This window comes from Pipistrellus hanaki (genome assembly GCF_964339955.1).
Source record: "Pipistrellus hanaki genome assembly, chromosome: 5".
Taxonomy (NCBI): Eukaryota; Metazoa; Chordata; class Mammalia; order Chiroptera; family Vespertilionidae; genus Pipistrellus; species Pipistrellus hanaki.
Genome location: NC_140507.1, coordinates 33,481,309 through 33,495,337, shown reverse-complemented (window position 1 = coordinate 33,495,337; position 14,029 = coordinate 33,481,309). Strand labels below are relative to the sequence as shown.

The 14,029-nt window shown below is 37.3% G+C and overlaps 1 protein-coding gene across 1 annotated transcript in view; it reads left to right on the top strand.

Annotated features, from left to right (window-relative positions):
• Positions 1–14,029, top strand: part of ADAMTS19 (ADAM metallopeptidase with thrombospondin type 1 motif 19) — a gene marked incomplete at both ends in the record, with an annotated part of 195,179 nt that overhangs the window by 40,858 nt on the left and 140,292 nt on the right. The window contains 3 exons of the mRNA XM_084886566.1: positions 4,434–4,606; positions 6,155–6,238; positions 6,912–7,069. Coding sequence (XP_084742692.1) covers positions 4,434–4,606; positions 6,155–6,238; positions 6,912–7,069 — 415 coding nt within the window. The remainder of the gene's footprint in view (positions 1–4,433; positions 4,607–6,154; positions 6,239–6,911; positions 7,070–14,029) is intronic.

Sequence of the window (14,029 nt, the reverse complement as noted above, 5' to 3'; positions counted from 1 at the left end):
ATTGACTTGAGAGAAAGAGAGGAACAAGGGGGAGGGGGGAGGGGAGAGACAGAGACATCGGTTTGTTTTTCCACTTATTGATGCATTCATTTGTTGATTGTTGTGTGTGTCCTGGCTGGAAATCGAACCCACAACCTTGGCATATTGGGACAATGCTCTTACCAATTGAGCTACTGGGCCAGGGCATCCATGTATTATTTCGGACAAACTGGTAAAGGAGTAATGACACTGTAGTGCGGTAAGAACTGTGACAGCCTCAGTGCACAAGATCTCAGGCTTCACTGGTGGGGTCTGAACCTCAAAGACCAAATAAAACTTAGCCACCCCGCAGGAGGAAAAAAGAGCAGAGTATGCAGGCTGAGTCTGGACTTTGCGGTCAGACTGCCTGTTTTCACATTCTTGTGCAATCACTTCCTAGCTTGGTGACTTTGGAAAACTTTATTTCTCGAAAGCTCCATTATCACTTCGGGATAGTAATACCCAAAGCTCAGGGCTGTTGTCAGAATTAAATGACATTATGCGTACAGATGAAAAACATGTGTGAAGTTTTTAGTGCATGTCATTAGATGGGGAAAGCATTTAGGCAGAAGGAACAATGGCATCGTCTCGAGGAGCTGAAGACAAATGTCTTCAATATGGCCACAAGATACAACCCTGGGAAGGTAGTCATCAACTAGATAATGCAGGGAGTTATGTGCCGTGGGAAGGAGTTTATCTGGAAGGCAAAATGTGGTCTCTGAAGACTTTAAGCAGGCAAGTGACATTATCAATATACATTCCTTAACGTTTTAGTATAAATCATGAGTATGTCTAGGACTCAGAACACTGCTGAAATCATTTCCATGCACCATCCATAACTGTTGTGGAGATTATTATCAGTATGTGGAGGATAGTATGGAGATCATACATTGAACCCCAATGAATACACGTTTTAACATGAACTCTCTGACTGGAAGTGTGTGATATCAATTATGTTGTCTTTATATTTGCATATGGGTGGAAAATGGCCTCAAGATTTAGGAGATGAAGAATGAGTAAGCATAGTTGGTGTAGACAATGAAGGCTTCAAAGGAAGCAACTTAATAAAATGATTAATTCAATATGCATGATCTTCACACCCAGTGGCTAACTTGTATGATGGCATGTATGATGAAGTTAAGATTCCTAAGAAACTTAGATTTGTTCCAAGTAGCCTATCCTACATAATAAAAGCACTAATATGCTAAGTGTCTGGTCGTCTGGTTGGCCATTGAACCAATAAAAGTGTAATATGCTAATGATATGCTAAGGCCACTCAACTACTCACTATGACATGCACTGACCACCTAGGGGCAGACACTCTGACCGGTAGATTAGCTTGCTGCTAGGGTCTGGCCGATCGGGACCAAATGGGATGGGTCAGACACAACCTGGAGCCATCCCACAGTCCCTCCCTGGCTGGTCAATCTCCTACGTCCCTCCCCAGCTCCAATCATGCACCAGTGGGGTCCTTTAGCCTGGCCTGTGCCCTCTTGCAGTACAGGAGACATCCTTGGGGATGTCAGAGAGCCTGTTTTGTCCTGATCCTGCAGGCTAGGATGAGGGACCCCACTGGTGCATGAAATCATGCACGGGGCCTCTAGTCTATATAAAAGCCAAATATGCAAAGTGTTCCCTCAGGAGTTTGACCAACCAAGAATTCAATCACTTACTATGATGTGCACTGACTACCAGGGGCAGAATTAAGGAAGGCCCTGGCTGGTAGCTGGCAGCTGCTAGGGACCCTACCCATGCATTAATTTTGTGCATTAGGCCTCTAGTTTAAATGTAACATGCAAATATGGATGCTAAATAGTGACAGTTTGGGGCCAACGTAGCTGTCAGTAGCTGGGGCAACAAAGGGAACAAACTTGGTCCAAAGCCCCTCTCATTGTGTGACTATCTCTGTGGTTTCTTTTGGGCTCTCATTTTATTTTTCTTACATCTCTCCATGAGTGTGTCTTCTTCCACATGTACACCCCCTATATGTAGGAATTTCCTAGGACTTCCTCCTTTTCTTTCTACTTCTCACTCCACATCCTTTCTTGGGGGGATATAATCCAAATCTCACCTACTCTTTTGTAATTGGCTTCTTGTGCTCAGACTTATTGTTAGGAGGTTCATCTATATTTTTGCACACTGCAGTAATTGGTTTATTTTCATTGGTATACACACTGAGTGGCTAGATTATTATGATCTCTAAATGCATAATAAACTGGCCACTCAGTGTATATCCTATATAATAAAAGGCTAATATGCAAATTGTCCCCTCAACCAGGAGTTCAACCAGCAGGCAGGCCGGCCAACCATCCATGTGCCCTCCCTCTGGCCAGGTTGGCCGGGCTCCACCCATGCACGAATTCATGCACTGGGCCTCTACTACACACACACACACACACACACACACACACAGACACACACACATACTGAGTGGCCAGATTATTGTGCGTTCAGAGATTGTAATAGTCTGGCCACTCAGTGTAGCATTTCATTGTATGAATAGGCCAAAGTGTCTTTATTCATTTTACCATTTTTAAAAAAGATTTTTTTATAGAAAGAGAGGGAGAGAGAAACATTGATATAAGAGCACAACATAGAGAAAACATCGATGTGAGAGTGACACATTAATCAGCTGCTTCTTGTACACCCCCAGGGGATTGAGCCTGCAACCTGGGCATGTTTCCTGACTAGGAATCCAACCAGGGACCTTTTGGTGCATGGGACCACGCCCACCCAATTAAGCCACACCAGCCAGGGCTATCCATTGTACTATTGATGGTTATTTGAACTATTAAGAATAATGCTGCTCTGAATAAATCGTACATGTGATTTGCATGCATTTTTGATGAGTATATATTTTCAATCATTGATCATTGGGTGTGCAAATGCTCAACCTTAGTGGTTGTTGCCAATCAGTATTTCAAAGTGTTTATCTTAATTTAAACTCCCAGCTCATGTATGCGTATGGGACTTCCAGTTCTTGCCCCCACATTCTTATTGACACCATATAATCACCTCTTTATTTTAGCCATTCTAAGGATTTAATTACTTTAACTTATTGTAACTTCAATTTTTATTTTCTTGAAGACTAATGAGATTGAGCATCTTTTAAAAAATATTTTTATTGATTTCAGAGAGGAAGGGAGAGGGAGAGAGAGAAAGAAAGATCAATGATGAGAGGGAACCATTGACCGGTTGCCTCCTGTACACCACACACTGGGGATCGAACCTGCAATCTGGGCATGTGCCCTGACTGGGAATCGAACTGTGACCTCTTGGTTCATAGGTGTCGATGTTTAACCATTGAGCCACGCCGGCTGGCAGCATCTTCTCATATGCTTTTCATTAGCCGTTTGGATATCCTTTTAGTGAGAAATCACTGTTCTTTGCCAGTTTTCTAATTGGTTTATCTGTCATTGATGTAGAGTAGCTTTTATTTCTTTATTATGGAAAAACCATTATAAATATCTTCTCCAACTTGGCATGCTTTTCATTATGATAGTGGCATGTTTTAATAAACAGAAATTTTATATTTTTATGTACTTAAATTTATAAATATTTTTATTTGTGGTTACTGCTTTTATTTGGCCCTGTTTGAGGAATTTTTATTACCCTAAGGTAGGGGTGTCGAACTCAATCAGAGAAGGGGCCAAAATCTAAAATCCAGCCTAAATCGCGGGCCGAATGGTTTACTGAACAGTCATAAACTGACAATGTCATAAACTGACAGCGGAGTGCAGTGATGACAGCGCGGTGCGGGCCACATTGCAAGGCCTGGCGGGCTGGATTTGGCCCGCGGGCCTTGTGTTTGACACATGTGCCCTAAGGTCAAACTTCTATATGATCCTGATGGAAGGCAGAACCAAATCCTTTGTAAGCCATGCATAATGTTTTAGTCATTAGGGATGTCTGACTGAAATTAGGATATGTGGTGAAGTCACTTAAGGCACTTCTTGCAAGTAGACCTTTATTTTGTTACAGGTCTCCGAAAGAAAATAATCTACCTTTTGTTTATTAGGTTATCTTATTTATACTATTTTTTTTTGTTTATTGAGTTGTTTTATTTTTATTAATGTGACGTATTATATGCCATCACCAACTCTAGAAAGTAGGTGTTAGTATTATTCATTTTACAGATGAGGAAACTAAGGCTGATGCAGTGATGTTAGTTCTCCAAATGGTAGATCTAGTAAATGGCAGAATTCCATTCTGTCTTGTTCCAAAGTCATACTCCCATGCCAGGTGCCCTTTTAGGTTCCACATGTGAAGGGGACTTACTTGGTTTTGCTCACCATAGTATCATCATTACATACTGGTATTTGGTAAACATATTTTGAAATTATTGAATAAACAGATTATTAAAATTTACTTTGCCAAGATGGAGGCACATTTGAAAATTCATTTCTCTGTTGCAGATAAAGGAAGACCTAGATCTAAAAAAGTAACAGAGAGTGGAAGAGGGAAACGATATTCATACAAATTACCCCAAGAATACAACATAGAGACTGTAGTGGTTGCAGACCCAGCAATGGTTTCCTATCATGGAGCAGATGCAGCCAGGAGATTCATTCTAACCATCTTAAATATGGTAGGCAAACTTTAAAGTGCGCTTGGAATTTTTTCAAGAAAACTCTAAGGAAGAAATGTGTGAGTATAATGAAGTTCTTTAAAAATTCATTACTGTTCCTTTCTTTTATTGACACCAGTAAAAAAAAAAAATCTTTAGGTTTAACACATTGATCTGTCTCAAAAAAGATATCAACATAATAATTCACATCATCTAGTAAAAACAACAACCCTATTGTTCATTGTGATGTGGTAAAACTCTTTAGTTTTCTCTATCTCTTTTATTTTTGTGTGTGCCTGTCTTTTCATTTTCATTTGTAAAGGCCATTTGTTGAAGTGGGCAGAAATGTTATAATATTTTTTTTATATGCATGGTCCTACCCACAATACTCTGGATTATGAGGTAGAATAAAAATGGAGGTTGATAACCCATGAAGCTCTTATATAGGTATGTAAAATTAGATTTCAGTTATAATACTAGTTGATGAGTAATACCTGATAGCTAAGAGCTAAATTTCTAACCAGCTGAACCATTTGTAGCTACTTCAGCTGGCAATATCCAGACTGCAGAAATCTAGTTTGCACCTAGCATTTTATGGATGCATACTGCCTCGTGAATCCTTTGACGTAATTGTGTATGGTTTTGAGTAAACCTCCTTCAAGGCAGAATTAGAAGGTCATAGTGAAGCATGGTTTTAAGGGGGAGAATAAACATCAATAAAAGCCAGAGGCAGATGTCCATTTATAATTCCAGTTACCATATATGGGTGAGCACTACTGACTCAAGAAGAAATATGTCATGTTTTTGTACAATTTATATTTTTTTTTTGTTATTTGTTTTTTTTTTTTTTCCCCCAGCAAAAAGATTTTCCCACACTGCAGTCATTTCAGTGTATGTTCAGCTACCCCTGAACACTCTGCCAACTTTCAACTAATGCTATCTCAGAGTATGGGCTTGGTGTGTCAGGATTATATTTTATATTCCAAATTAAATAAATGCTAAATTTTACAAAAACTTAACACACCACATAAAAATTCACCTTGCTTTCCAGCATGTCAACATGCACCGTGTTTTGAGAAAACCTGTTATAATGATGGTCTGAAACCCTTAAGCAGCCATGACCCACAAACGTGTCTTCATGGGATCATTGAAGGGAGGAGCTTTGAAGTTGTGTCTCTATTTGACAGCTAGCCGGGGCGAGAAAAAAAGACTCCAAGGAATGAATTGGGAAGTGGCATAAAGCAGGCTGAGTTTTCAGGACTGTTTCTCAGAAGAAAGGAAGACTCTGGCATTTTGTGAATTGAGAATTAAGACAAATTTTAGAGTTAGGTACCAAAGTTCTTTTCAGTATCATAAAAGCCACCCTTCTCTCAGCACCCCATTGAAATGCCCAGCCTTAGACGAATTTGCTAAGTTACTGCTTATTAAGCTAATTTTTTAAGTATTTCAAGTTTTAAATATATATAAGATTTCCCAACTAAATGGACACTGCTCCCATGTCTGGGCTTTTAGAATAATTAAGATGTTTTTCAGTTTTATTTTAGGATTTTTATTTTTATTTGTTTTTAGGTTTTTAACCTTTTCCAACACAAGAGTCTTGGTGTGCAGGTCAATCTTCGTGTGATAAAGCTTATTCTGCTCCATGAAACTCCAGTAAGAAAGTCTTGAGTTTTTTGTTCTGAATTAAGTGGGTGAGAAGTTGTGTTCAGCTGCTTTTAAGTAAAGGGAATGTTAGGGATGTACTTTTTATTGACTTAAAATCCAGAATCACTTAGAATATACATAAACTGGTCTTTAGTTTTGGTTAATGCCTCAATTTTTATTCCAAAAAATGGAATGTTCTTAGTTTCCCAGGATCCTGACCACAAACATTAACTTTCTAAAAGTAATTTTAAAAAGTCATATTTAATGACAGTTTTATTTTTTCCTCTAAATATGTACATGTAAAGTCTTTTCTTATCTGCAAGTCATTTTAAATGAGGACTATTCTGTGACATAATTTTAGCATGCTGCTTAACTGGTACTTTGTTCTTAAATCATAGAAATAATGAGTTACATGAGTTTAAAAGTTCCACATTCTCAATATTCATTGAACTTCTCTCTTTTTTTTTTTTTCCTGAAGAGCGTTAAACAGATTTTGTAATTATTGTACCTTCACAAAGTTCTAAGATTTTTACCTCAGGCTAAATTAATCCTTAATGTCTTCCAGGTTCTAATTAATGTTATGGTCAGCAGTTTGCTTTAGTAATTCATGGCGTCCCCTCAGTTTTTAGTGTTTTGTGAATCTGAGGATAATTTGCCTTGAAGTGAAATCTCTTCTTTACAGGCAGATCTGTATATTGGGCACCACGGAGAGAAAATGCTAGAGAGTTTTTGCAAGTGGCAACACGAAGAATTTGGCAAAAAGAATGATATCCACTTAGAGATGTCCACAAGCTGGGGAGAGGACACGTCTTCTGTGGATGCAGCTATTCTTATAACAAGGTAAGTCTCCCAAAGCCACTTAGGACGTCCCTAATTCCACGGCCATGCCAGTAACCCCATCAATCCCTTCACCCAATGCGTTTATTCTAGATTTTGTGTTCCAAAAAAAAAAAACCACACCAAAAACACATTTGGCATAATGATGTTAGTCAGTTTCCCTCAATTCATCATCACTGGTTTTTGAACTGCCATTCATTAGGTGGCATGTTGACAAAACATTTGGCTAGTTAATTTTTAAATAAAATTTTGTTTCAATTTTTGATGTGAAGTTATAGTCATTGACAGTGATAAGTGAAAACTATGGTTTAATTTAGTGGACCTTTGAATTTATGGGCCCAAAATATATATTTTTTCAGTCATCACCATATAAAGTAATTTAATATGTTAAATTTAGACGTTGACAAACTTTCTTGTTCAGTCTGAGAAAAATGTTTCAATTAAGTTTTGAGGAAATTAACTTGAGCTATGTTGTGAATGTCTGTAGTATTCACAAGCTTTGTAATGCAGCATTACGTGTAAATATAAGGAAGTGAAATAATGAGTAAAGATATACTATCCAGGGGCATTCTATATTAAGAATCATTGGTAAATACATCTTACTTAGAGCTAGTAAAAATGATGATAATTGTTCAGTGACAACTTAATTTTAGTATCAATAGTGTTGACATTTCACATCACATAATACACAGTGACATTTAAATGTGATTTTTTTAAATGAGCCTATTAAATGCATGATAACTTCTGTTGCTGAATCATAAAAAGCTATTCTAGCTACACATCTAAAATAATAAAAGTGTGACATGCTAATTAGACCAGACATCCTCCTAGTCATCCTTCCAGATGACCTGGACGAAGCCACAGTGGTGGGGGCTCTATGTAAGAGAGAAAATCTCTGTGTAAGAACACGTCTAGACTTCCAAAGTTAGTTATACCTGGTGCTGGGCTACTGTTATTAATCAGCATACAACTGTGAAATAAATACTTATTTGGCATCTACTTTCAATCATTGGAGAATGAGTAATGTAAGGCTACAACTCTTGAAAGAAGGGAAATTTATTAACACCAGTCAATCCAGCTTTTGCCTTTTGACAATTGTCACTAAAGGAGTGAGGATATATTTTCCATTGATCCTAGAGAGAGTGGAAGGTCTGGGGGGGGTGGGGATTGGACCCGAAACCCGGGTACATGCCCTTGACTGACAATGAACCCATGGCCCTCTGGTGTGCAGGCCGATGCTGTAATCTCTGACCAAGGCACAATTAAAAAAAAAAAAAAAAATTCTCACCCAAGGATATGTTTATTGATTTTAAAAAGAGAAAAGGAGGGAAAGAGGGAAGGAAAGAGAGAAAGAGAGAGAAAAAAATACATATGAGAGAGAACCATTAATTGGTTGTCTTCCATGTGCTGTGCCCTGACTGGGAATTGAACTCACCACCGAAGCCATGAAGCCAGGATGATTTTTGTTGACTGCAAGCTGAAATCTAGGTAGAGCACAATGGACTCTTATGAAGGCAAATGTGCTAAGAAGTCTGTGTGCAGATTATCTGTGAGACCTTTGAAAGACTAATTTGAATATACTACTATATAGATATAAACTGCCCCAAATTTATCAGAGTGCTGCTGCTATGGAGTTTAGATTTAAAAAAGATACTAGCAACTGAGCAGATTCAGGCCATAAGAGTAGGACAACCTTGTTAATACCTTATTATTACACCTGACATTTAGCTGAAAAAAAACAAAGGGCTATGCTTTTCTAGTAGAGACCATGATCCAGAGAAATACCTGCCCTTGACCTGCCCTGACAAAGCTGAAACCACACCCCAATAAGATCTTTAGGGGAGACAGAGTTTTGGAGTTTGATTTACAAAGGCTTGGGAATCATTTTGAGCTTTGATAGATCCTTCCTACCAAAGAATAAACTCAAATCGACCAAAGTTCAGATTGATTAGCCATTAATTGAACTGCCTCCTACAATAAAAGTTAGTACTCGAGGAAGATAACAGAATCTCAGATCTCTATATTATCTACAATGTCTAAAAGATATAAAAATTAGCCAAGTAATGAAACATAAAAATGTGACCCATAGTCAAGGAAAGTAGTCAATAGAAACTGACCTTGAGATAGCTTAGATGTTGGATTTGAGAAGCAAATGAGAATGGTTTAAAAAATTATTTGAAGATGTAATGGCCAAAAATTTACCCAAACTTGGTAAACATTTATAGACTTAAGCATATCATAGGAAAATGGTGAAAACAGAATTAAAAATTTTTTTTTCCAGAGAAAAGAGATACATTACACAGGGGAAACAGTGCTAAGATCAACGACTGACTTCCCATCTGAAAAAATATTAGTCCAAAAGATAATGGAGTGATCTTTCTATTGTAAGGGTACTAATCCTATCAACAAAAGTTCTTAATGAGGTTTTAAGGGTACTTTGTTAATCTATGAAGGAGAATTCATACACAAATACACACCAATTATCTATAACTAACATCACACTTAATAGATACTTTTAAAATTATAGGCAAAAAAGGTCTATATCCATTCATGGTATTTAACAAGTAACTAAGATTCAATTCCTTATCTCATATTTTTCTCAATTCTCTGCTGAATTTTCACAGATAATTAAATAGTTTAAATATATACTTAATTTTTTTTTATTTTCTATGTTACATTGTTAGGATTGTTAAATTATACTATTTAAATTATTTTTATTCAAATTGTTTATTAGAGTTGCTATGATACATTTTGAAAGCATGCATCTTTTCTATGGTGGAGGTCCATTTCATGATATTTCAGAGTGATAGGGTAAGTTTGGAAAGATGGTCATTTTCTTTCTATTTTTCTTTTGTTAATTCTCATCCAAGAATATTTGGATTTATAAATTTTTTGTTATTGTTATTTTTTTTTAGAGAGAATGGAGGGAGGGGGAGGGACAGAGAGAGAAACATTGATGTGAGAGAGACACATCCATTGGTCGCCTCCTGCATGCACCTTAACCAGGGCCAGGATCGAGTCTGCAACCGAGGTACCTGCCCTTGACTAGAATTAACCCAGGACCCTTCAGTTTCTGGGCGGAGGTTCTATCCACTGAGCAAAACTGTCTAGGGTGATAGCCATTTTCAATCACTTTATTTTGGGGGCCCTCTATGAAATCAGCTTATACTAAAATCTATCTTGTTTATGACTTGAAGCATTTTTTATTTGAATAAGATTAAAAATACTACTTTTAACTCTACCAAAAGTTTAATGAATTGCTTTTGTTAAAATAATAGAGTAGCAAATATTGCTATTAGTGAAGATGTTTGGGGTCCGCAGGGAACATGCAGACTTTATTTCTTTACTTTTAATATGAAATTATGTCATGTTTTATAGTAATTCTGCATGACAAGGTTCTTAAAATATATTTTATTTTTTATATAGTACTACATATTATATTTCTGAAGAAAGAATTTATAGTGACATATAATCTATAGTATTAGTTATGATCACGTAAGTTATTGTATGTGGTTAATTTGAACTTCTAACCTGTAACCACCACTCTGATATAGACAAATTAGATTTCCAGAATGCATTAACCATGAGTGATTTTATATTTTTATTGCTTGATTGATGAAATCTGTCCTTCTTCTTCTCATAATGTAGGTATTGGAAATACTGCTTAAGATTAAAGAGGATAATAATTAAAATAATACATATGTTTTTCTTACTAAGATTTTAATACATTTATTACAGAAATTTGAGAAATACAAGAGTAAAAAATAAAATATTAGCCTGTAATTCCACTACCTAGGAGTAATTATAGGTAACATTTTAAAGTATATTCCTTCAGCTTTGTTTCTTATGTATTTGTGTTGCTAAATACATATATTTATATTGAGCTCATACTCTTTATTCAAGTTTTGCCTTGCCCCATCAATACTGTGACATTAACTTCCTTATCTACAATGCCATTTTCTCTTCAAAACTGAGGGAAAAAAATAATATTCTACATCTAATGTATTTTCTTCTGCGATAAAGCTTTAAAAGTCATGCTTTTAAAATTAAATTAATTGGAGTGGCTAAGGTTCCAAGTGTACATTTCTGTGAAACCTGATTTTGTATATCGCATTGTGTGCCCACCACCCAAAGTCAGTCTTCTTCCGTCGCCATATATTTGACGTCTTTTACCCATTACTACCTCCTCAAGCCACTTCCCTCTGTGTGTATGAGCTTTTGTTTGTTTGTTTTCATTGTTGGTTCATTTATTGCTTTCAGTTGTATATATCACATGTGAGTGAAATCCTATGGTTCCTAACTTTTTCTGGCCGGCTTATTTCGCTTAGCATTATATTCTCAAGAAAGACGAAATAAAAGGCACAATTTAACCACTCTTCATTATTTCCCTTGCTGCCAGTCTTCACTAGCAAGATATCACAGGAGTTCTCTTTAAAAAAAAAATTGTGTGATGTATTGAAGAAAATATAAGGAATAATAAAATTATCAGCTGTCTGTTTACCACTCTGTAGAAGAAAGAATATTATTCATTGAGTTTAAGTGCCCATTTTATTTCCAATACACTAGAGGCCCAGTTCATGAAATTTGTATACTTCTTGGGGGTGAGGGGTATTCAGCTTGGCCTGCGCCCTCTCGCAGTCCGGGGCTCTCACAGTCTGGGACCCCTCACTCCTTACTGCCCGCCTGCAGTGAGCGCAGGAGCCCTGCCATCACCGCTGCACTTGCCAGCCATGAGCCTGGCTGAGTGGGGCTCCCCCTGTGGGAGTGCCCTGATCACCAGGGGGCACCTCCTGCATTGAGTGTTTGCCCACACTGGTGGTCAGTGTGCATCATAGCAACCGGTCATTCTGCCGTTAGGTTGATTTGCATAGTAGGGTTTAATTATATAGGATATTTTCCCTTAAAAATCTAGTCCAAACATTTCCTTGTTTATAAACAGTTCTTTAGGAAACACTGTTGCATAATTCCCTAGAAATGCATGAACATCTTTTTATGGTACAGATTCCTCAAAGGTAACCAGTGTTGAGTTGGTATGAAATCTAAAGAACATTGTTTCATGTGATACACAGTTTTCTTTATTTTTTTCTCACTCTCTACTATGTTTTGTAAGTCCTTTCATGACATTAATTGTCCACAGAAGCTATGTATATGTTTCTCTACATGGCAAAAGGGACTTTGTAGATGTGATTAAGGCTGTTGAGATGGGGAGATTATCCCAGAGTATTTAGATGAGTCCAGTGTAATCACAAGAATCCTAAAAGATGGAGAAGGGAACAGAAGTCAGAGTCAGAGAGACCGGACGATGCTCTGCTGCTGGCTGTCACGATTGTGGAAGGGCTCCGAGACAAAGAATGCAGGCAGCCTCCAGCTGCTGGAGAGGACAGGCCCACAGATCCCCCCTCCGAACCTTTCGGAGAAATGCAGCCTTGGTGACACCTTGATGTTAGCCCCGGAACACCTATCTTTGGCTTCAGAGCTCTAGAACTATAAGATAATACACTCCTGCTGTTTAAAGTAAAAGTTTGTGGTAATTCGTTACAGAAGCAAAGGGAAATGATATAACCATATTGGTCTATATTTATATAACTGTTTTATATAAATCTAATTTATATTACTATTCTATATTTGTGCAACTTTTTGTTTTTTTCACATTTAAAGTAAAACATAGAAACATCTTTTTTAAAAAATATATTTTATTGATTTTTTTTTTACAGAGAGGAAGGGAGAGAGATCGAGAGTTAGAAACATCGACCAGCTGCCTCCTGCACATCACCTACTGGGAATGTACCTGCAACCAAGGTACATGCCCTTGACCAGAATCAAACCTGGGACCCTTGCGTCCACAGGCTGATCCACTGAGCCAAACTAGTTTTGGCCATAGAAACATCTTTATCTATTTATGGTTTTAAACATGTGCTACTATTTACTTGGGGTGATTAAATAGTACTTGTGTCCTGGTCGGGTTGCTCAGCGGTTGGAGCACCATCCTTTACACCAGGGGCGGGAATAGTCTGGCCTGTGAGTCATAGAAAGCTCATGAATTCATTTGGTCTGGCCCTGCCAAGGCATTAGGGGTGAGTTAAATAAGTGTTTGACCAAATACAGCAGGCTAAGTTTTAAGTTGGTAATTTTGTATGGCCTGCTAATGATATTTATATATCCAAGTGGACCTTGGCAGAAAAAAGTTTCCCCACCCTTGCCGTACATCAGTGGGTTCAATTCCTGGTCAAGACACACACCTAGGTTGCGGGTTTGATCTCTTGGTTGGGGTACATATGGGAGGTAACTGATTGATGTTTCTCTCTCACATCCATATTTCTCTCATTCTCCTTTCATCTTTCTCTAAAATCAATAAATATATCCTTGATGAGGACTAAAAAAAATAGTACTTGCTATTGTGTTTAGAAATATAATCTTCCAAAATAATCTTCCGTATAGTAAAATGCTCATAAAATGCAATCAAATTTCATGTTTAGCCATGGGCTAGGTAGGGTAATATATTAAGAGAATGAACCGAAGGTAATAATATCTAAATAATATTATCCAGGAGCACATACAACAACCTGTATTTAATAAATTCAATCTGAAGGATCAGGTCAATTGATAAAATCATTATTCAGTCCCAGATTTCCAAAACTTGTACTGCCACATGACTAAATATGTATTCTCTGTGCCCAAATTATAATTTTCCAAGCTAAAGACAAAATAAGGCAGTATTACTTCTGGTATGTCTTTTAGTTATGGATAGAAAACCCGAGCTTCACTGTTTGTTTAAACAGAAACCTAGTGGAAAGCCTTTTTTGTTACAGTTTTGCTAAGCCATGTCATTTCATGGAAAACATTTTGCATATCTCCTTTTGTATCCCTCCTCCATCCTTTAGCAGAAATGGTGACTTCAGGTTCTTGCACCCAGATAAGTAGATCTTAGAATAAGACTTAGTAGGTTGCTTCTGGGTATGATCT